The sequence below is a fragment of the Mus musculus genome, chromosome 11 (assembly GCF_000001635.26).
Source record: "Mus musculus strain C57BL/6J chromosome 11, GRCm38.p6 C57BL/6J".
NCBI lineage: Eukaryota > Metazoa > Chordata > Mammalia > Rodentia > Muridae > Mus > Mus musculus.
In genome coordinates this window covers 84,435,573-84,456,515 of record NC_000077.6, presented here as the reverse complement: position 1 = coordinate 84,456,515, position 20,943 = coordinate 84,435,573, and the positions used below count along the sequence as shown (strand labels likewise).

At 42.3% G+C, this 20,943-nt stretch overlaps 1 protein-coding gene across 5 annotated transcripts in view; it reads left to right on the top strand.

Moving 5' to 3' along the window:
- The window catches only part of Aatf (apoptosis antagonizing transcription factor), a 90,729-nt gene that overhangs the window by 57,069 nt on the left and 12,717 nt on the right, over window positions 1–20,943 (top strand). For 3 of the 5 annotated variants that reach the window (XR_388498.4, XR_388499.4, XR_003949482.1), the window contains 4 exons: window positions 7,329–7,396; window positions 10,809–10,889; window positions 13,879–13,950; window positions 20,617–20,782. Coding sequence is in view for 2 of the 5 variants with exons in the window: in NM_019816.1 (NP_062790.1) it covers window positions 7,329–7,396; window positions 10,809–10,889; window positions 13,879–13,950 (221 nt within the window). In the remaining 3 variants the exon portion in view is untranslated. The remainder of the gene's footprint in view (window positions 1–7,328; window positions 7,397–10,808; window positions 10,890–13,878; window positions 13,951–20,616; window positions 20,783–20,943) is intronic. The other 2 variants (NM_019816.1, XM_006533789.4) reach the window with 1 other exon arrangement.

The window sequence follows — 20,943 nt, the reverse complement described above, 5'->3', positions numbered from 1 at the left end:
GTGGAAACAGCGAATTGATTCCACTAGTGTGCCATGGCATGTGTGCGTACAAGTATACATGTGTATAGTAACATGTCTCAGCAAGTGAAGGTGCTTGTTGCCAAGTCTGAAAACCTGGATTCAATCCCTGGAACCACATGGTAGAAGGAGAGAACCAGTTCCTATATGTTGTTCTCTGACCTGCATGCATCTCCTCTCCCACACACATGTGCAGACCCACACACAATAGATTAAATGTAATTTTTTTCAAGTTATAAGAGCCAACGTTGGTGCAAGTTAGATTAAAGAAGAGTCATTAGTCGTTAAGAGGAAGAAGTCCAGTGTCATCTAACATCATTAGCAGATAGAACATCTCAAAGGAAGAAAACAGACCAGTAGTTCTTACGCATATTGATATAAAAGCCAGCAAACAGGTATGATTGTGTGGTTCAGTGGTAAAGAGCCTGCCTAACGTGTGTAAGGCCCTGGATATGATTCTTTACACTGTAAAATCAAAAATCTAAAAACTCAGCCCATAAACATGTTGGAAAGATTTTATACTATGACCGTGTGGTATTTAGCCTATCTATTCAAGCTTAATTTAATAAAAACAATTAAGTAAATTAATATGATACATTCCTACAGTAGAGTATATTAAAAAAACAAACAACATTATTAAACATTATTTTCTTGATTAAAAAAACACTCAGAATACATGTAAGTTCTCATCTGAGTGTTCTGTCTTACCTCTAAGGGACTAGAAAAACAGACTCAGTCTCAGAAGACCCTAGGGCTCAGGGAATTAAATAAGCCCAGGGTATGGGGGCTTGTGTTTCTCTTGTAGCCGTTTGAAGTTGATTGAGTTCAGACACTAGGATTTAATGTGGTTGGTGTCTTCCAAAGGAAATAGACACAGGATCTTCTCTCTAATTCTGGAATGAAAAAGTTTGCAGTGCTTACATGTTTGTGTGGTAAGCTTGCCATGATGCAGGACCTTATCAGAGTGGTTCTCAGTCTATAGTCTTTATCCCACTCCCTCATTCACCGGTAGTAGGATTGTAAATTGGTTCAGCCACCCTGGAAATCAGTGTGGAGAATCCACAAAAAATTAAAAATAGCTTGTCATGTGACCCCGAAATACCACAGTCCTTGGGCACTCTACCCCACAGGTAATTCTTCAGCCATGATCATTGCTGCTTTCTTCACAGTAGCTAGGACAAAGAAACAACATCAGTGTCCTCTCACTGAAACTGTGGTGCATGGACACTGGGGGATACGATTCAGCTCTAAAGAAAAATGAAGTCCGTTTCAGGTAAATGGATAGAATGAGGAGAGATGAGATGGAGTGAGGTCACACAGAGCGGGGAATGCACATGTGTGACTCTGGGGGCTGCCCAGACTGCTGAGGCAGTCATGGCATCCGCTCTTTGTTATCTCTCCTTGCTAACATTTCTAAATTCCAGGATTCTATCCCTTGGAGGAGGTTGTGGCTCTGTATAACAAAGGCACAGCCTGTGGGAGAGTAGAGGAGGCATACCAGGAGTCACTGTCCTAAGGAACTGTGGCATCATTGTCTACCTGATAAAGAAGGTGAGCCCTGGAGGAGAGGATGCAGAGTCAATAGAGTGTTGATCTGAGTGGGGCTGAAGAATTATTGCCATCTGAATGCTATAGGCAGGAAGTGAAAAGAGTTTGTTTCTGTCAGGCTTTTAGTCCTTATGAAACATAATTACAGAATACAGATTAGTTCTTGCTTTTCCAGTTTCTTGCCTATAAGTCCTCCAGCTTGGTGGAACTTCTCTATTTATCCAACACAAAGTGATAGATTATATGATACTATTAAAAGAATCATTTCTATGCACCCAGAAATAGTCAGCACTTGAGCTCTGGCCCATAGGGATCCCCTCCTCACATTTAGGATGGAAAGGGAAAAAACCAAAAACCAAAACCAAACAAAAAAACACGTACCAGACCATATGTCTGGGAACCAAAAGGCCAGAATATTTCAATATTCTGAGGGCTGTTGTAAAATTTCACAAACAGTACTCTTGTTCTTCTGTTACTCTTAGCAAAGAGTTCAAAGAGTAGCTTAATATCATACTTATTTCTTAATAAATTGTTTTTATTTGTGTTAAGAATAAACGGAAAAAAAAAAAAACCAAATTGGCAGCAGGTTCCATAGCATTCAAATCACTGTGTTCATACTTCAGAGCCTGGCGCTGACAGTGATTTTCTTACACTTCTAGTAAATAATTAAGACATTGGGATACTTTATGTCTAAAGAAATGTATGGGTTCTGATGAGAAAAATGTACTGTTTTGACTAATAAATTTTATGCCAACTGGCCAAGCTTAACTGGACTGTCACGGCCTTTGAGAACATTGCCACCTCACTTGGTATGTAAGCCTGCCATCCTTCCAGATCGCAGTCCAGGTGCAGCACAGCGGGGTCAGAGTAACTGAGAAAAATAACTGCATTTCTAAAGACCCAACCCAAGCGAGGGTCAGGTGGACTTACCCACCGCTGTACTGATACAGTCTCTGCCCTCGTACCAAAGGCCAGTCATTGGTGACTGCAGAAGGAAGATGTTTCTTGGAATTTATCTATCTACTCATTCTGATTTCCTTCCTTTCGACTCTTTATTAATTTTCTCATAATACTGTACTTTTTCCCTATAAAAGCTGAATACTTTTTATACGTTTTATATCAGAAACTTTGAATCAGACCAATGACCTGTTGCAGTATTTTCATGAAAAGCTCACGTGTTTTCTCTCTCTCTCTCTCTCTCTTTTGCTCTTGCTCTCGCTCTCCCTCTGTGTGTGTGTGTGCGTGTGCATGCGCATGCACAAGCACTCATGAGTACGCGTGCACACACGTGCAGTTTGCAGTGCTACTTCAATATGGAGTGGAAAGGTGAAAAAGATGGACTGGAGTAGTGGCGAGAGGCAGAGAGGCAGGAGCAGTGGGAGCAGATGTGGGAGCACATGGAAGCTGCCATGGAAGGGGGAGCATGCTACTGCAGAGCAGGGCCGCAGGGGCAGCCTGGGCCCCACAGGTGCTGCCCCAACATGCTGCCAAGCTCTGAGCACCTGATGAGATAGAGAACGGTTTATTTTCTGGATCGGGCCTCCATGAAAGATTTTGATGGTTTGCTTTGTAGCTGGAGGCCATATTGTTGTCTGTGGTCTTTCCTGCTGCTGCTGTTGGGCAGTGAAGCTGCTTCTGCAGTGGCAGTGGTGACTGGAGACATCAAAGGAGTCTGTGACAGCCTCTCCCACCCCCAAAGAAATAGTCTAGACAGAAAGCCATTGAAAATTGTCCTTAAAAATTGTGACAGGGATACTGAAGTGTAGCTTTTCACTGTTGATGGCCTCTGGTGCGGGGCAGGGGTGGGTTTGCTGGAGTCAGTTATCTTTAAGGGGCTGGCCACTAGGGGTTTGGCCGTGCTCTAATGAGTATATGGGCAACACAAATTGGACTTAGTGGAAGGTTTTATTTTGTTTGTTTGTTTTTTGTTTTGTTTTGGAGGAGAGCACAAGGGTGATAGGGTGGACATGTGAGGAATGGGAAGTGAATGTTCTTGGGATGCATTATGTGAAATTCCCAAATAATCAATAAGAATATTCTGTTGGGGAAAAAAATGGGAAAATCACAAGTTTCTTTTAGGGTTAATTTGGTCTTCTGTCTGTCTATCTGTCTCACTTTGTAGCCTTTAGTTGTCCTGGAACCCTGCTCTGTAGACCAGGCTGGCCCCAAACTCAGAGATCCACCTGCCTCTCTCTCCTGAGTACTAGAATTAAACGTGTGTGCTGTCACCACACTAGCTTCATGGTTAATTTGAAGGATTAGGGAGCTTAAAACAGACCATGGGTGGCAAAGTGGGAGACAGAACAGGGAAATTCTTACGGGAGAGAAGCAGAAGGAAGGGTAAATGAACCTTTTTTGGAGATAGAGTCTGTGTAACCACTCAGGGCTGCCTTGAACTTGCTGTATAAGGGAGGACAGCCTCTTCATTCTCATGTTTCCACCTAAATACTGGGGTTACAGGCCCTGTTTTTGTACCTCATTGTGGGAGACTCTGAACACACACATAGGAATTGGGCCATCTCTGTGTACTAAGGAAGGAGTTAGAAATCCTGCCTTCAGGTAGGCCAGCTGAGTTATAGAGTTGTCCTAGCATTGTCCTTTTCTGGGGTCTGTGTTTTTGGACTTTAAAAGCCTGAGAAGTGGAACTCAGTAACTCTAGATTACAAATTTAGAAAGCCAGGGATTATGTGACCTTAAAATCAAATTCTTTTAAAATGGTTTAGCCTTTTGATGGTGTGCTAAGACAGTTAATTGGAGAAAAGAATAGACTTTTCAACAAGTGAAACAAGATTCCACACGTGCAAGAGTAAAGCTGGACCTCTACCTTCCACCTTATATCATGTACATAACTGAAAATGCACCATATAAATTAGAAGACTCTTAGAATAACTTACAGGAGTAAATCTCCATGACCTTGGGCTACTTACACAGTGGTTGCCTACATACAACATTAAAAACACAAAGAGAAAAAAAAATATATCAAAATTAACTACTTACCTGCTTCAAACTCAAACGAACATCAAGAAAATGGAAGGGCACTTCCCTTGTAAGGGGCTTAGTGCACAAAGTACACAAACAGCTACATCTTGATAACAAAACACAACCTAACTTCATTTTATATTATCTTTAAATTTGTGTGTGTGTGTGTGCGCGCGCGCTCTGCCTGCAGTTATGTCTATGTACTATGTGTGTGCAGTGCCCTTGGAGGCCAACAAAAGGCATTGGATCCCTCTGAGACTAGAGTTACACATGGTTGTGAGCCACCAGTTCATGCTAGAGACCAAATCTGGGTCCTCAAGACCACCAAACCATCTCTCTAGGACTTCAACTCTCTAGGCCAACTTCAAGATGGGTAAAGAATCTAAATAGACATTTTTCCATGAAGATAGTCCTACATTATCGGGACATGCAGACTCAGACCACCGTAAGTTATGGCTTCTTACTCGTAAGATGTGCTGCATTACTTCCTAAATAACACCCATGGGTAATGTGCTGAGGACATTTTCTGTATTTTTTTCTGACATTTTGGACCCCAGTAAGTTAGACAGGCAGCCGATTGGTAGCATCTTCTCCACCACGAGTGACTAAGAAAAGGATGCAGACCTGGATGTGTGAAATACACAGGATGCTTGAAAGCAGACACAGTACCACCTTGGTACTTGAGGGAGTACCAGTACTTGTGGCTGCAGCTGTGTGGCTCTCGCTCCCAGGCTTTGTCAGGGCTTGTGGCACTCTCTCTCAGATGGAGCCATGCCTGTTGTGCTGGCAGAGCCTTCCACAAGCACGTGCTCCCCAGTGGCCATAGTGTCCAGGGGCAAAGGATCAGGGGTGATTAAGAAAACCAGGAATGGTGGTTGTAATCTCTTGTGTGGCTGGAACAAGGTAGGGCAGTAAAATTCAGTCATTTCATTCTTTTCTCTTCATTAAAAATATAATAAAAATTATTATTACTGTCTCCCTCACCCTTTTGCCCACCTTGCTTCTCACAGAACACTGAGTAGGAAGCAGAGCCCGTTTGTGCTTGGCCCTCGGGCAGCTGTTAGCTCGGCAGCTGCGTTACACAGGTTTAACGTGTTGCGGGTCTGTGCAGCACTGGATTTGGATCTTGTATTTAGCTGCCAGAAGTGACTATGATGAAGTAGGAGAGATAAACTGATAGATTGGCTGCCAGAAAGATGTTAGGAATCAATCAGATAAACAGGGTAGAGAAATTGCTTGCTGTTTTCTACTGATAATAAACCGGTGGCCTCTGGTCCCTGCATTTTTAACCGTAATTGCTGTGGTAATAATGCCCAAAATAAGCAAATGAGAAAGCTTCACATAGGGTTTTTAATTGCGATTGAGATATCCTTTCCCGTATGCAGTAAAGCTGCATCTTACGGAGGTGGATGCTTTTGTAAGTTTTACTTCTTCAGTACCTACTTACACACACAAAGGGAAATTAGAAAGTAAACTACTTTCACGGCAATTTATTTCTTCTCTATCCCCCCACAAGCTTCAGCTATTTAATTTAGTGAAGTATCTCTGTAACCACTGTGCCTTACCTGCAAAATAGTTGCTTGTTTTTGTGAAGTAACAAATTTTAAAGCCAACCATGTATTACTGATGGATGGTTAGTAGGAACTAGTTTATTTTAGATTACTCTCAGATGTCTAGAAACTTAATTTCTGTTGTCATTTCTCTACATGTAGAACTTATATAGGAGGATTACACCTAATTTTATTATTGCAAGTTAAAGTTCTCTTCTCCTTTCCTGTTTAAATTTCATAGCATCTTTATACTGAGGACTCTAAAACCCTATGCAAATTCCTAAGTGTGTAAAAAGTACAGATTGAGACTTTTATTGGATTCAGTGGAGTGCCAGAATTAAGAGGAGAATGGGAGGGGGCTGGAGAGATGGCTCAACGGTTAAGAGAGCTGACTGCTCTTCCAGAGGTCCTGAGTTCAATTGTCAGCAACCACGTGGTGGCTCACAACCATCTGTAATAAGACCTGATGCCCTCTTCTGGTGTGTCTGAAGACAGCTACAGTGTAGTCACATTAAATCAATCTATCTATCTATCTATCTATCTATCTATCTATCTATCTATCTTTAAAAAAAAAAGAAGGAGGAGAATGGGAGAATAATGTTAGAGTCCCATAGCATTAACCCTAGAGGATGGGGACCCACTTCTTTATAACAAGGAGTAAACACGAATGACTTCCTTTTGGTTCCCAGAACTTTGGTGGCTATGCATGTGTTTGGTCATGTCTAGTTAAGCCAGTTGATCGTACCAGCATGGCATGGCAGAGTACAGTTGTAGAAGAAGGTAAGAGGATAAAGTCTACACCCTTCATTAAGTCAAGGCTTTTACTCAGAGAAGACCTTCTGATTGCTGGGCTATAGTTCTGAATTTAACTTTGCACCATTATCCCATTGGTTGAAAGTTGATATGTTTCTCTTTCTGTCCACAGCCCTTCCCACCTGACCTTTTAAAGAGTATCCATTGTTGATCAGACAAGGAAAACTGGTCAGAAAACAGGGAAAAGAGTTTTACACATTCTGCTGCATTTGAAAGAAACTCTGGCACATAAGTCATCCAAATGGATGTCAGCACAGCTATTATAGTTAGCTACCTTTGAAAACGCCGTAAATACAACAGGATCAATGGATATTCTTATTTAAAAATGAGCACTATGCTGTGTAGAATTCTTTCTGTGCCCTTTTAAGCCAGTTGCCACTGAGAGATGATAATAACTCAGTTGCTTTCCTTTCTCCTTAGCTCCTTCGAGAACTCATAGAGCGGAAAACCAGCTCTTTGGATCCAAATGATCAGGTGGCCATGGGAAGGTAACTTAGATATGATTTTCTGTTTATTCAAGCTGCTTGTGCAGTAGCTTCTCCCATTGAATCCCTTTAATTTTGCCTCCAAAACAATGACTGGTCCTATAATTATCACTCTTAGGATCTTTACCCTTAGTGTGGGTTATGTTTATATCCATAGCAATCTGCTGACCAGTGTGTAACGGCTTCTGCCTACACTCGTGCTCTTAGCTCTCAGAGTGGGTTCCTTGTTGTGCTGTGTACAACAGGTTCCTGGTTCAGATGAATCTGCTTTGTTAATCTGCCCTAGTGTAGACCTCCACCCCTCAGAGAAGCTTCAGCTCAACTGGAAATGACAGCACTACCTAGAAGTCAGTGTAGAATGCAAAGTAGTGAAGGAAGGCTCTTGTTTGTATGCTTATCCTGTAAGGGCATTTAGAGTGCTGCCTAATGACTGGTGTGCATTTAAATAACCATAAGCCATAATTTGAAAAAGCATAGGAAAGAAACAAAAGCTGTAAATGTTAGAATGAGATCCTGGGCAGAGCAGTATTTTGAGTAGGCAATGAAAAATTTAGCATCGATGAAGTAATTTTGAGTTGAATTTTAGGGTAGGGCACTGTTGATATTTCCCATGTCTTTGGAATGTTGTAGGAATGTTCACTATATAGTTAATGTGATAGAGCAAATTATATTTAAGTGATGATTATATTATACATTTATCTGACTTTACAATAAAATCGATTATGGTAATTAAGATTATATTAAGATTACAGTAATTGGATTTCCCTAGACTCCTCCCGCCCCATGTTGGGTTCTCCTTGTGCAAGTCAGGGAAGATGATGAGCTGCTACTGCAGTTCCCCTTCATTTGATCACAGGGACAATCTGAGGGGATTCTTCTAGTTTGTTTTCAACCCTTATATGACTCTTAAGATGGCCACAGACATATGAATTATATAGACCCTGACCCACCAAACCATCTATGAAAAAAAGACAGTCTAGAGTGTTTGGAGACTGAGAAATAATTGAGAATAAATGTTATTTATTGTGTAAGTTTTCCTGGGTTTCTTTTTGTTTTTTGATTTTTGGGGGTGGGGGTTGAGACAAGGTTTCTCTGTGAGACCCTGGCTGTCCTGGAACTCACTCTGTAGACCAGGCTGGCCTCAAACTCAGAAATCCGCCTGTCTCTGCCTCCCAAGTGCTGGGATTAAAGGCGTGCGCCATCACCGCCCGGCAATCTGTTTTTTTTTTTTAAAGGTGTGATAATGGTATTAAAATTACATTGATGCCAGGTGGTAACACTTACCTTTAATCCTAGTACCTGGTGTTGTGTATATAAAAAGATAAAGAGAAGTAGGATATGTTCTACGGGGGTGTGGTGAGGTGTAGGGGAAGGGGAAAGCCTTGGCAAACCCATGCTGAGGCATCCCTTACCCCTGAGGGACAAGCCACACAATGGTGTAGTATAGAACAGAGTTTATTCAGGGCATGGGGAGGGGAGTCCAGAAGGTAGTAGAGGGAGAGGAAGGGAGAGAAGAGAAGAGAAGAGAAGAGAAGAGAAGAGAAGAGAAGAGAAGAGAAGAGAAGAGAAGAAGTTAAGGAGTAAAGGAGTAGAGGCCGGCTATGAGCACGTGGAGAGAGGGGAGAGGGGAATCGGGAGAAGGAGGAAGGGAAACAGAAAAAGAAGAGAGGAGCAAGAGAGCAAGGAGGGGCCAAGCGGTCCCTTTTATAGTGAGTCGGCATACCTGGCTGTTGCCTGGTAAATGTGGGACAGAGCTTAGACAGAATGCTAACATTCCCCATTTTGGTTTAATTAAAAATTAAAAAAAACTAGAAAGAGGTGGTAGTGAAGCAGGAATAGGGTTATTGTGATATCTGACTATTTCCTGCTGGCACTGGGGGCAACGTGTCTCTAGGAAACTTAGAAGAATGGTTATGGGGATGTAGGTCCAGTCTTAGGAGAGTTGGCTGTTTCCTTGCTGTCCAGGATCTGTGGAACTGTCTGTGGATAGATCAGAAGGAACAAGTCCAGTAGGAACAAGTCTGTGTCTGTGAGAGGAGATTGGAGCATCTGGAGGTTGCTTCTCAGGAGCTGTCCTAGATGTAGTAAACACCTGAACTTGACAAGATGCTGAAACACACACACATATTAAAGGTAGAGAATAAGATTGAGTGTGTTTGGGAGAAAGAACATTTTTTTTCCACCTGGGAAGAAGAGGCAGGTGGATCTTTGTGAGTTTGAGGCCAGCCTAGCTACACAGGGAATTCTAGGACAGCCAAGGCTTTATAGTGAGAGCTGTCTAACAAAGTAAAATAAAAGAAATAATATCATGGGAGGGGAAGAAGAGTCTTTATCTTTATTAACACATATGGAAATATTACAGATAGGATGTAACTATTACTGTATAGAGAATACAACTATTCTCTATACAGAATAAGACAACTATAACCTAGAGGATGCGTGTTAGGTTAGAGGGAAGAGCAGCTGAGATGGCTTAGTAGTTAGGAGCACTTGAAGCTTGGGTTCCCCGCACCCACATAGTGGCTCACATCCATCTCTAACTGCAATTCCTGGGGATCTGATGCCCTCTCTGACCTCCACAGGCACAGAGCACACAGTTAGTTTACATTAAATACACGCCAGTGAAACACTAACACATATAAAATAACTCTTTAAAAGCATTTAGAAAGGAGAACTGGTAAAATGACTCAGTAGGTAAAGCCACTGCCACCAAGTCTGATCTGAATTGCTGCTCTTGCAGATGACCTGGGTTTGGTTCCTATAATCCACATAGTGGAAGGAGACTCCCTTGAGTTGTCCTCTGACCTTAGTACATGTGCTGTAATATGTGTGGGCATGTACAAATGAGATAAATAAATAAGTGTAAGTTTTTTAGCTAGAAGAAGCAAAAGCACTGAGTTTAGAAAACTGAGCCAGGCATGGTGGAGCATGTCTTTAACTTTAGCACTTGAGAGTTAGAGAGTTCAAGGACGGCCAGGGCTACATAGAGAGACTCTGTGTCAAAAGCCAAGACAGAGGGGTGATGAAAATATAAATGAGAATCAGTTGATGCTTTCAGACCAACCAGCACTTACAGCAGTAAGAGACCATGTGTATAAGCCAGAACGGAACCAACAGCTTACACTCAGTGGGCTTTCCTGCAGACTGGCAGGCTGAGTGCTTGTCACGGCAACTCCGTGCGGAGGAACATTGTTAACCAGATTTGCTGTAGAATTTGCCGGCTGCCGTTTGTCTTTTACCATTGCACAAATCCTCTCCAATTGATTAGTCACTTTGGCCCAAGACTATTTGAGGAATTTGATTTAGGTTGGTGATTTCTTTCTGCAGGGTTGTTAGCGAGAAAAATTCCAATTTGTCAATATTCATAACTGTTTCTGTGGGTGGTGATGCATAACATGGTTTGTGATTTTCCCAGGCAGTGGCTTGCAATCCAGAAACTACGAAGCAAAATCCGCAAGAAGGTAGATAGAAAAGCCAGCAAAGGAAGGAAACTTCGGTAAGTTTGTGCTAAGCAAATGAACAAGAGGCCATGTTGCTTCTCTTTCATTTTGTTTGTTCCATCTTTCTCCTGATGAATTTAGTTTTGATTTTGGTTTTGAGACAGGCTGACCTTGAACTAAAAACCTGCCTGAGCCTCTCGGGAGTTGACAGTATTCTTGTATGTGCTGCCAGGCCCGTTGCTACACCCATTGCTCATGATTCTGTTTTTATGGATGATAAACTCAAAGATGTGCAAATATTTTTCTGATCCTGTTTTATTACTCTACAAGGGAAAATACAGTTTACCGAATTTTTATTCTATTGTTGTCAGTGGATGTATAAAATACTGCAAATGTTTCCCTAAAAGAAATAATTAGAAAACAAAATCAGAATGATTATTTTAGCTTTAAAAAGACAAAAGTGGAGGACTTTAAAAATATTAATAGTATACTTAGATGATGAGGAATATAATTTTTGTGGGAAAATAGAAGCATTTTTGATGCTATGAAAACACTCCAATGTGAACTAATGATGAGTCTGGAGAAGATGCAGATGCTGTCCCTGCATAGGACATGAGTTTGATTCCCAGCACCCATATCAGGCAGCTCACAACGCCTGTAACTCTACATCCCCTGGAGCCAGACATACTCATATAGACCTACACATGCATGCATAAATAAATAATAAAAAATATTTTTAAAAAAGAAACATACAAAAGACAGAGCAAGAGAGTAGGAACTGACATTGCTAGACTTTTAGATTTATATCCTGGGGCCAGAGTAGGACAGTGCTATCTGATAAAGCCTCAGTGTCAAAGAGTCTGCTGATAGTTCAGCAAAAAACATCCTTACCTTATTGGATTAGATGTATAACTATATATAAATAGTGTGTGTGTGTGTGTGTGTGTGTGTGTGTCCGTGTCCGTGTCCGTTCGTCCTACACCATTAAAGAGTTAAAGATCCTCTTTATTGCATTTTCTTTAGACAAATATGGATCTGTCTCACTTGTAAATTGTCTGTAGCTTTGCACTAGGAGGTACAGTCAGGAGCAGTGTAAGTTGGAAGCTAGCCTGGGGAACTAGCAAAACCCTGTTGAGACAAGGGAGAGCCAACTTCGCACAAGCAGACTTCATAGTCACTGTACCTTGTTTGGGATTTATCAAACCTTACCAGGAAGTGCTGGTGCAGCTTTGCAGAAGTGCACAGGAGCTACTACTTTCCTTACCTTGCAGCCTAAACTGTTAGAATGTTTTCCACTTCTCTGTTGATGTAGCTCTGGTGCTTCTCTGGACATTGTTACTGTTGAAATTAATGAGGGTGACTCAAGCCACACTGCCTGAGTTTGGATTCCAGCTTTGACAGTGACTGACTGATGCTTACTTTAGGAGAGAACTTGAACTATTTTTTTATTTTTAAAGATTTATTTATTATCATATGTAAGTACACTGTAGCTGTCTTCAGATGCACCAGAAAAGGGCGTCAGATCTCACTTCGGATGGTTGTGAGCCACCATGTGGTTGTTGGGACCCGAACTCAGGCCCTTCGGAAGAACAGTCAGTGCTCTTAACCGCTGAGCCATCTCTCCAGCCCAGAACTTAAACTCTTGATGCTGGTTTCTTCATTTGTAAACGGGAGATGATAATACTCAGAAGCAGTTTGTGGTGAGAGTCAGTGAAGATGGTCGGTGGAGCTCTCAGACGTGCTACAGTATTGGTTGCCATTGCTGTTACTGTCCTGTCAGTTGGCTACCCTAGTGTTTCTTTCTTTGCCCAGTTCCACTCCTTTTTCTGTACCTGTCATTACTTCTTCTCCACAGGTATTTAAAGGATGTTATTAACAGTATGTATAAGTGGCCGCTTCATTCATTACTGTTAGGCTCAGGTTGCACAATGGGGCTATGTATAAAACTATAGCTTATTAGGGTTTCTCCAGAAGGAACCATTGGGAGGCATGGGTTCAAATAATGTGTAGAGATATCTGGTAAACAGTAAGCATTCTGTTATTCTATCTAATGTAATTTCTCTTGGAAATAAATGTATATTCTTCCAAAGAATTGAGAGAGGCCAGCAGTGATGGCATAACCAGTAAGCTCAGCACTTAGGAAGCTAAAGCTTGATCAAAAGCTTGAGGCCATCTTGGACTACACAGTGAGAGAGTAAAAAGGGAGAGAAAGGAGAATGGAAAATTTCTACATTATTTTATTACTTTGAATTTTTAAATTGTTAGAGCCAAGAGCTATAAATTTCAAATGACTGTACACAAAAATGCCTTTATTTTTTGACAGATAGTATGGGTGAGGTAGCTTAAATTTCATGGCATTTCAAACTAAATATTGGCCTTGGAGTTGTTCAGAACTTAGCTGTGCTCCCTCAGCTAAAGGTGGCACCTCATGTGAAGGACCCAGCAGAGTCCCTGTGGAAGTGATGGATTTTATAGGAGTCTCCTGGCTCGGGGACAAGTGCCAGAGAGTGAAGGTGTCAGTGCTGCTGGTTCCTGTGTGTGTAGGTGACATCATAATCATGGCATGGATGACTAAAACCCACACAAAGGAGGAGGCTAGGGTAGCTGGGTCCTCATTGACTTGTCTGGAATGGCTCACCTGTATCTGCCCTTTCCTCTGTGTGAGCTAAATGGATCTTTGTTAAACTGTCATTTTCACTAGTTGTGTGTGTGTGTGTGTGTGTGTGTGTGTGTGTTTGAGACAGGGTTTCTCTTTCCAGGTTGTCTTGAAACTCACTCTGTAGATCAGGCTGGCCTTAGACTCAGAGGTCGCTGCCAGAGCCATGTGCCAGCACAGCCCTGCTGTTTTCACTGCTCTAGTACCAGGCTGTTTCCTGTTGCATTAAGAGGAAAAGAGAGAAGAGAGTTACAAGTGCCTGTGAACTTTCCCACACTCCACTGTGGAACCAAAGTTCATGGATCAGTCATGGGGTTTAGCTGGTCACGTGTTTCTTTTGCTGAGTTAATGGTTACTGACTTTGCTGTTTGTCTTCTGGCTTTATTTAGGTTCCATGTCCTTAGCAAGCTCCTGAGTTTCATGGCACCTATTGACCACACCGCAATGAGTGATGATGCCAGGTGAGTGGCAGTGCTTGTATGTCTTGGTTAGCCTCGGAGAAGAGTCAGTCGCTGGCATCACAGCACGGTCTGTCATGTGTGTTTACTGCCATGGTTACTGTGAAGTCCAATCAGAATTTCCATCAATCTCAGTACCATCTCTGGTGGTTTGTCTTTGTCAGCATTAGTCCCCCTGCCTGGGTCATCTGCTCCTCTCATGGCAGAGGCAGCGTGCTGTGTGTGCTGGGTGTGCTGGGTGTGCTGGGTGTGCTGGGTGCAGTGCTCTCTCAGCAGCAGTGTGGGGACCTGATGCTTCTGTTATTTTTGTTGAAGCTGCTGTTGGGGATTACAGATTTTTTTGTTTTAAATAAAAGGAGTATGTGTTCATAAAGCTGAACTAATACGATCTGTAAAGGGGATGTGTGGATGCTTGTTGTTATCCAGAGATAACATTTTATTTGTTTGTTTATCTATTTATCTTGGGGCAGGGTCTCACCTGTGTGGCCCAGGCTAGCCTAGAACTTGTAGAGTTCTGCCTGCCTCTGTCTCCCAAGAGCTAAGGTTAAAGAGATGTCCCATAATGCCTTTTATTTTCCAGTTTTTAATTTGTTTTGGTTTCTTGAGACTCTTAGCTTAGATGAACTGAAAATCTTTGGGTAGTCCAGATGACTTGAAACTCAGGGCAGTCGTCCTGCCTTATTCTCCCAAGTGAGGAGATTGGAGGTATTTGCCATCACACACAGGTGTTTTTGTTTTGTTTTTTAAAGAATAATTTACTGGGCATGTCACACACCCTTTAATCCCAGCACTCTAGAGGCAAAGGCAGGCAGATCTTTGAATTTAAGGCCAGCCTGGTCTACAAAGTGAGTTTCAAGATAGCCAAGGATACACAGAGAAATCATGTCTCACAAAACCAAAATACTACTACTACTACTACTACTACTAATAATAATAATAATAATAATAACAATAACAACAACAACTACTTCTGCTGTGTATTTGTGACACACTCTTTACTCCCAGCATTTGGAAAGCAGAGGCAAGTGGATCTCTGTGAGTTTAAGGCTAGCCTGGACTCCATAGCAAGTTCTAGAGCATCCAGGGCTGCATAGTGAGTTTCTGCTGAAGAAGGTGGAGGAAGAGTATTTCTTCTCCATTTATTCATTTTCATTTTACTCTAATCAAGAGATCCCCCTTCCTTGTATTTATTTTTCACGAGTGATTTGTTTATAGCAACATGAATTCCTGCTTTTCCATCTTACTCTATGAGCCATTTATTTTGATATTAAAATTGTACAGATTGGTGGAAGTCCCTTCAGGCCTGTTTGTATCATTTTAGTATGACCCCAACATTCTTTATATCCTTATTCTTTGCACATGATCTTTGATGGTTCCTTTTTTAGGTAGGGTCTCACTACATACCCCTGGTTGGTCTGGAACAGGCTGGCCTCATCATGTTGGGCCTTTCAAAGCTTATCTTCTACTTTCCTTGTGTTTGTTCTGAAATTGTTCCTTCTTGAAGAAGCCCTCCTATTAGTGGTATTCAAATTTGGGTGTAAAATAGTGTTTATTATTTCTGGCTATTCTTATATGGAGGGGCTCACAGTGTGTACATGTAGCACAGGGAACATGTCGGCACACATGTACACCCAAAATGTTTCCATTCAGGGTTTGTTGGTTTGGGGTTTGTTTGTATATTTGTTTCAGCTTGTTCTTGTTTTTCTTTTTTATAGAATTAAAAGAATGTTCTACTATATTTTTTATACTGTGAACATTTTTATGTCATTAAATTTTAAAATTCAAATGACAGTAATATTTTATATCATTTAGCCATTCACTGACTAGTAGATACATTATTTTATCATAAATAATGTTGTGGTAGTCTTCTTAGTGGTTGACTGTAGGCTGGTATTGGCTTTGCCAGGTGTCTCTCAAGTCACGTGTAGCCTTTCTACTTGTTTCTAACCTCATCTGATCTTATTGTCTCTAGGCCTGAAAATAGCAGATTTAGGCCACACACTGTTGGCTGTTTGCCATTTGGTTTGTTTGAGTACAGAGCAGCTTGTCCATAATCCTACATACACTTGAATTTCTTATCCTCACCTCTTGAGTGCTGCGATTACAGGTGTGCACCGATGTGCATTTTTCATTCAGTGCAGTGAATTTAACCCAGGGTTTCATGCATGCTGGGCAAGTGCCATACCACCTGAGCTAAATCTCTAGCCATAGATTTTTCTTATATTATCTAGTACCCCAGAGGTTGTTTCTCTGAACTTATCTATATTTATCCTTTTGGATGGTATATTACATACAGTTACAAATTATTTGAAAAGCCAGACATAGTGGCATTCACCCATAATTCTAGCACTTCAGAAGCTGAGACGGGAAGATCAAGAATTCAAGACCAGTCTGTCCCGTTTAATAAGACGCTTATCTCAAATGAACCCCCCCCCCCAAAAAAAAAAAGTATTTGAGAATGATTCTGGTTAGAATCATTTGATCCTGGCTGCCTAAGAAGCATAGTTGCTGATTGCAGAGCAAATCGGCCTGAGTTCCTCCAGAGCCAGTAATGCTAGGGCTGATCTCTTGGTCTCTCCCTAACCCTGTGTTTCCAAGGTGGCTGCCAGCTTTAGTCACCACCACCTCCCTGCTTGAGACAGGAAGAAGAGGAAAGAGTAGTGCCAGCCATATCTGTGGGCTCTTGTTTTGAGTAAAAGCTTCCCCAGAATCCCTTACAGCAGCCTTTTTCTAGTTTTCCTTGGCTGGGTATGTGTTGTATCGCTAGATCTGATAGAGCAGCAAGAAGAAGGGGTTAGGACTGTGTGGTTTGGGCAGCAGAGTCTGTATTTATAGGGGGATAAAGATGTTTTGTTGTTGTTAGATAATGGTTACCAACATCCTTTTCCAGTGGATTAGCTTCAGATAAGGAACTTGACAATGGTCTTGTAGCTTAAGAACTGAGTGTTTATGTTTTGTTATTGTTTTGCTATTTTGGAGACAGCCTCTGTATGTAGCCCAGTCTGTCCTGGAAAGGCTGCTCTGGAACTTGCTGTGTAGACTCGACTGGCCTGGAGCTCAGATGTGCCTTCTTCTGCTGGGATCACAGTATGCACCGCCATCCCTGAAATTGAGAGTGTGTTTTTCTAGGACATTCATTCACATTGTGTCTCCTAAAGTGAGGGGTTCATCTGTCTCTCTGCTCAGGCTTTATCCTCTGAATGGGCCAGATGAACTATGAGTACTGTAACTGGGTGTCGGCTCTTTCTGTTTCTAGCATCAAAACTTCCAGGGCTGGAAGGTATTGCTGCTTTATCTTAAGTAAAAAGGAAAGGGTAGTAGCATGGTCTGTTTTGTGAGTTTTGTTTTGCTCTTTTAAGACAGTGTCCTGCTGTGTTTCCCAAGCTGGCCTTGAACTCATAACCTTCCTCCATCAGCCTCCTGAGTGCTGGGTTGCAGATGTATATTCTTGTTTTGTTTCCCCTCAGTGGGAAAAGTGAAGTGTAAGTGATGCACTACCTACCACCAGTCTTCTGTACAGAGACCCAGCCAGCCTTCCATTAAAAACGCTTAGGAAGAGGGTGCTGGGGAGACTCTACAGAGGCATGCGGCCTCAGTTGGAATCCCTAGAACCCAGGGAAAGCCTGGTGCAGTGATGTGCGTCTGTAATCAAGTTCACTTTCCTTGAGATGTTAGTTGAAGGCAGAGAATCCCTATAAGCTCAATGGGCCAGCTAGCCTAAAGTACACTGCAGTGAACAGGGCTAGCAAGATGGCTTAGTGGGTGAAGGTTCTGTCTCCCAAGATTGACGATCTGAGCTTGATCCCTGGGAGCCCACATGGTAGGAGAGAATTGAGTCCCAAAAGTCGTCCTTTGACCCTTGCCCCAAATATACCCACATATACATACAATAAATAAGTATAAAAATTAAAATAAAGCAAGGTAGAAGGCACTGGCTGACACCCAAGGTTGTCCTCTCACCTTCACATGGGTGCTGTGGCATACGTGTGCCTGCACTCACAGACATGAGTTTTGTGCTCACTCATACACTCATGTGTACTCATATAAGAAAATGTTTAAGGAAAGAAAACTTGTGCATGGATTTGGAGATGTAGCTCAGATGTACTACACTTGCCCAGCATGCCTGAGGCTGTGGGTGTGGTCCCAGAACCACTAAAAGGGATGGAAGGAAGAGGAGAGAGGGAGGACAGTTATGTATGTATTTAATGTGCTTTTCCAGGGTATTATCTCTAAACATTATGGTATGTGGTGATTACATAGCTCACACTGAATTCAGTAGTGAATAGAGATGCTAATCTAGTGGCTGACAGAAGTTCATACAAATGCCATACTGTTTTATACACAGGACTGTAGCCTCTGCGGATGTTGGCATTGCTGCATTCCTCATGGATGGGTAGGGAGACAGTGTCATTGCAGTGATGGAGTCTGCTATCTTAGGGGGCCTAGAGCCAGTCTGCCATGTGTACTGAAGGGCCACTGTGTGTGGCATTCAGCTTTGTATCATTTCTTATGCCACGATGGGGACTGTTCACGGGTGTTTTGATGTCACTGACTCCTTGTGCTGCCTCCTCAAGTGAACAGCTCAGTTTTTGCTAACTTACAGAGAAGTCATTTCTGCCATGTATGAGTACAGAGTACAGAGGTTTAAACAGTTTTTTGTTTTGTTTCTGATTTTGAGTTTGAGAAAGACTTTATAAGCATGATACAGGAACCAGAGAATTATTAATAAACTTGAGCACATACATTCCCCTGAGAAAGACCTCAGAAACCAGGTCCATTAGCAAACAAACCAGGCCAAGTCAGTCTGATGGTGCTGTGCTCAGTAAAGGAGCGGCGGCTTCCTCAGGGCCCAGTAATCAGGAGGGCTTGGACCCGAGACAGAAGGCCTTTCAGCCTGTGCTGTGCTGAGGGTGTGCAGTGAACTCTCATGTACAGTGTGTGGCTAGCAAATCCTTTTGAACACTTACTGGTTAATGTGTGTGTGTGTGTGTGTGTGTGTGTGTGTGTGTGTGTGTGTGTGTAAAAAGGAGCTTTGGTTCTAGGATCTCTATTGTAATACTGTTTATAATCTTGAAAAACAAATAATACAAATAACTATACATAAGGGACTGGTTAGATAAAATTGTTTTGATGAAATTATGAGCAACTGTTGAGAAAGAAGCAGAGTTGTGTAACAAACATCAGTGGAAAAGAGCCTACTAAACACTCCACACTGTAGTGTTGATAAAATAAACAAGTTGGGTCTCCATTAATCAAAATGTTCAGAACCAGAAGATTTTGGGAGTTTTTCAGGCTTGGCAATGTTTGCATAGACTTTGTCAGTTGCTTCCAGAATGAGAAAAATCTGAAATCAGAAAGGTGCCACGTGGCTATTTAATCAGCATGTTGGTACTCAGAAGTTTCAGCTTTCAGGGGCTGGGTTCCGTTGTAGTGGTGTCTTAGTTAAGGTTTTACTGCTGTGAACAGACACCATGACCAAGGCAGGTCTTGTAAAAAACAACATTTAATTGGGGCTGGCTTACAGGTTCAGAGGTTCAGTCCATTATCATCAAGGTGAGAGCATGGCAGTATCCAGACAGGCATGGCACAGGAGGAGCTGAGAGTTCTATGTCTTCATCCAAAGGCTGCTAGTGGAAGCTGATTCCAGGCAACTAGGGTGAGATCTTATACCCACACCCACAGTGACACACCCATTCCAACCAGGTCACACCTATTCCAACAAGGCCACACCTTCAGATGGTGCCACTCCCTGGTCCAAGGATATACAAACCATCACAAGTGGTATATGCCGAGGATATACAAACCATCACAAGTGGTATATGCCGAGCCTGGCATCCTTGAAGGTTCAGTTCCCAGCACTGGGACAACAGAGCAAGGTACAGGTTTCAGATTTTCATGTTGGTGCTACCTAACGTGTATAAAGTAAGGGGAAAAAAAGACCAAAATAGTTGTACTGCCATGCAAAGATCTCCAGGATAATCTGTTAACTGATGAGAGAAATCTTGCCTGTAGTACTCATTATAATCTAAAATAGAAAGTAAGGGGCTGGAGAGATGGCTTAGCAGTTAAGAACACTTGTTGCTCTTGTACAGGACCCAGGTTCCGCTCCCACCACCTACATTCTGGTCGCAACCATTTGTAACTATTTCCAGGAAATCCAGTGTCCTCTCTGAACTCCATAGGTACCAGGCATGCAGTGTGAACTTTCATATAATGTACATATATACATGCAGGCAAAACACACATAAAATGAAATGAATGCATTAAAATTTAAGTTGTGAACATTAAGCAGGCATATGGTATCCTTGTGTGTCTGTACCACAGTGTGTCACTGTATGAGAGGGTCTGCTCAGTGGCTGCCAGTGGGTAAGGGACAGATGGGACAACAGGCAGTGAAGAAGCCAAGCACTGTAGTTTTCTTGCCTGCCTCTGGGCTAGCCTATTCCATGAGAGAACTCATCTGCCCCTCATTAGGAGCTAAGAAGCAGACTTTGATTTATTGCTGGGGAGTGGGGTGAAGTAAAAGATTCTTTTACTATATTGTGTCTGTAGTACTTGAATTTTCTACAGTAACTTATTGCTTTATATCAACAACATTTTCATTTTTGAAATCATTATGTGAACTATGGCAGCATAGGGAAGGGTCTGCTATCCATTCCTCTGTTGCAGGTTGTCAGGTGAAAGGCGGTCTCTCCTGGTGATTTCTGCCCTACGCTGACTTTGTGGACCCAGCTGCTTCTTTGAGGCTCTCCTCCCTAACTGTGCTGTCAGGAACTCCTGTGCTCTTGCTGTTTTGTTCCCAGAGGCTGCTCCCCAACAGTGGTGAGCTGACCAGGTCTGTGGTGCCTTCATCTCTCTGCAGGTGTCCCTGGCTCCAGGTTACTGTTCGCCAATAGGCCTACATTCGATTCTGCCCGGGTGGGGCTCTGAGTGCCCATCCCTGACTCTCCCTTGTCCCTGTCCAGTCTGAGGTCAATAGATTTGGATTGGTTGGAG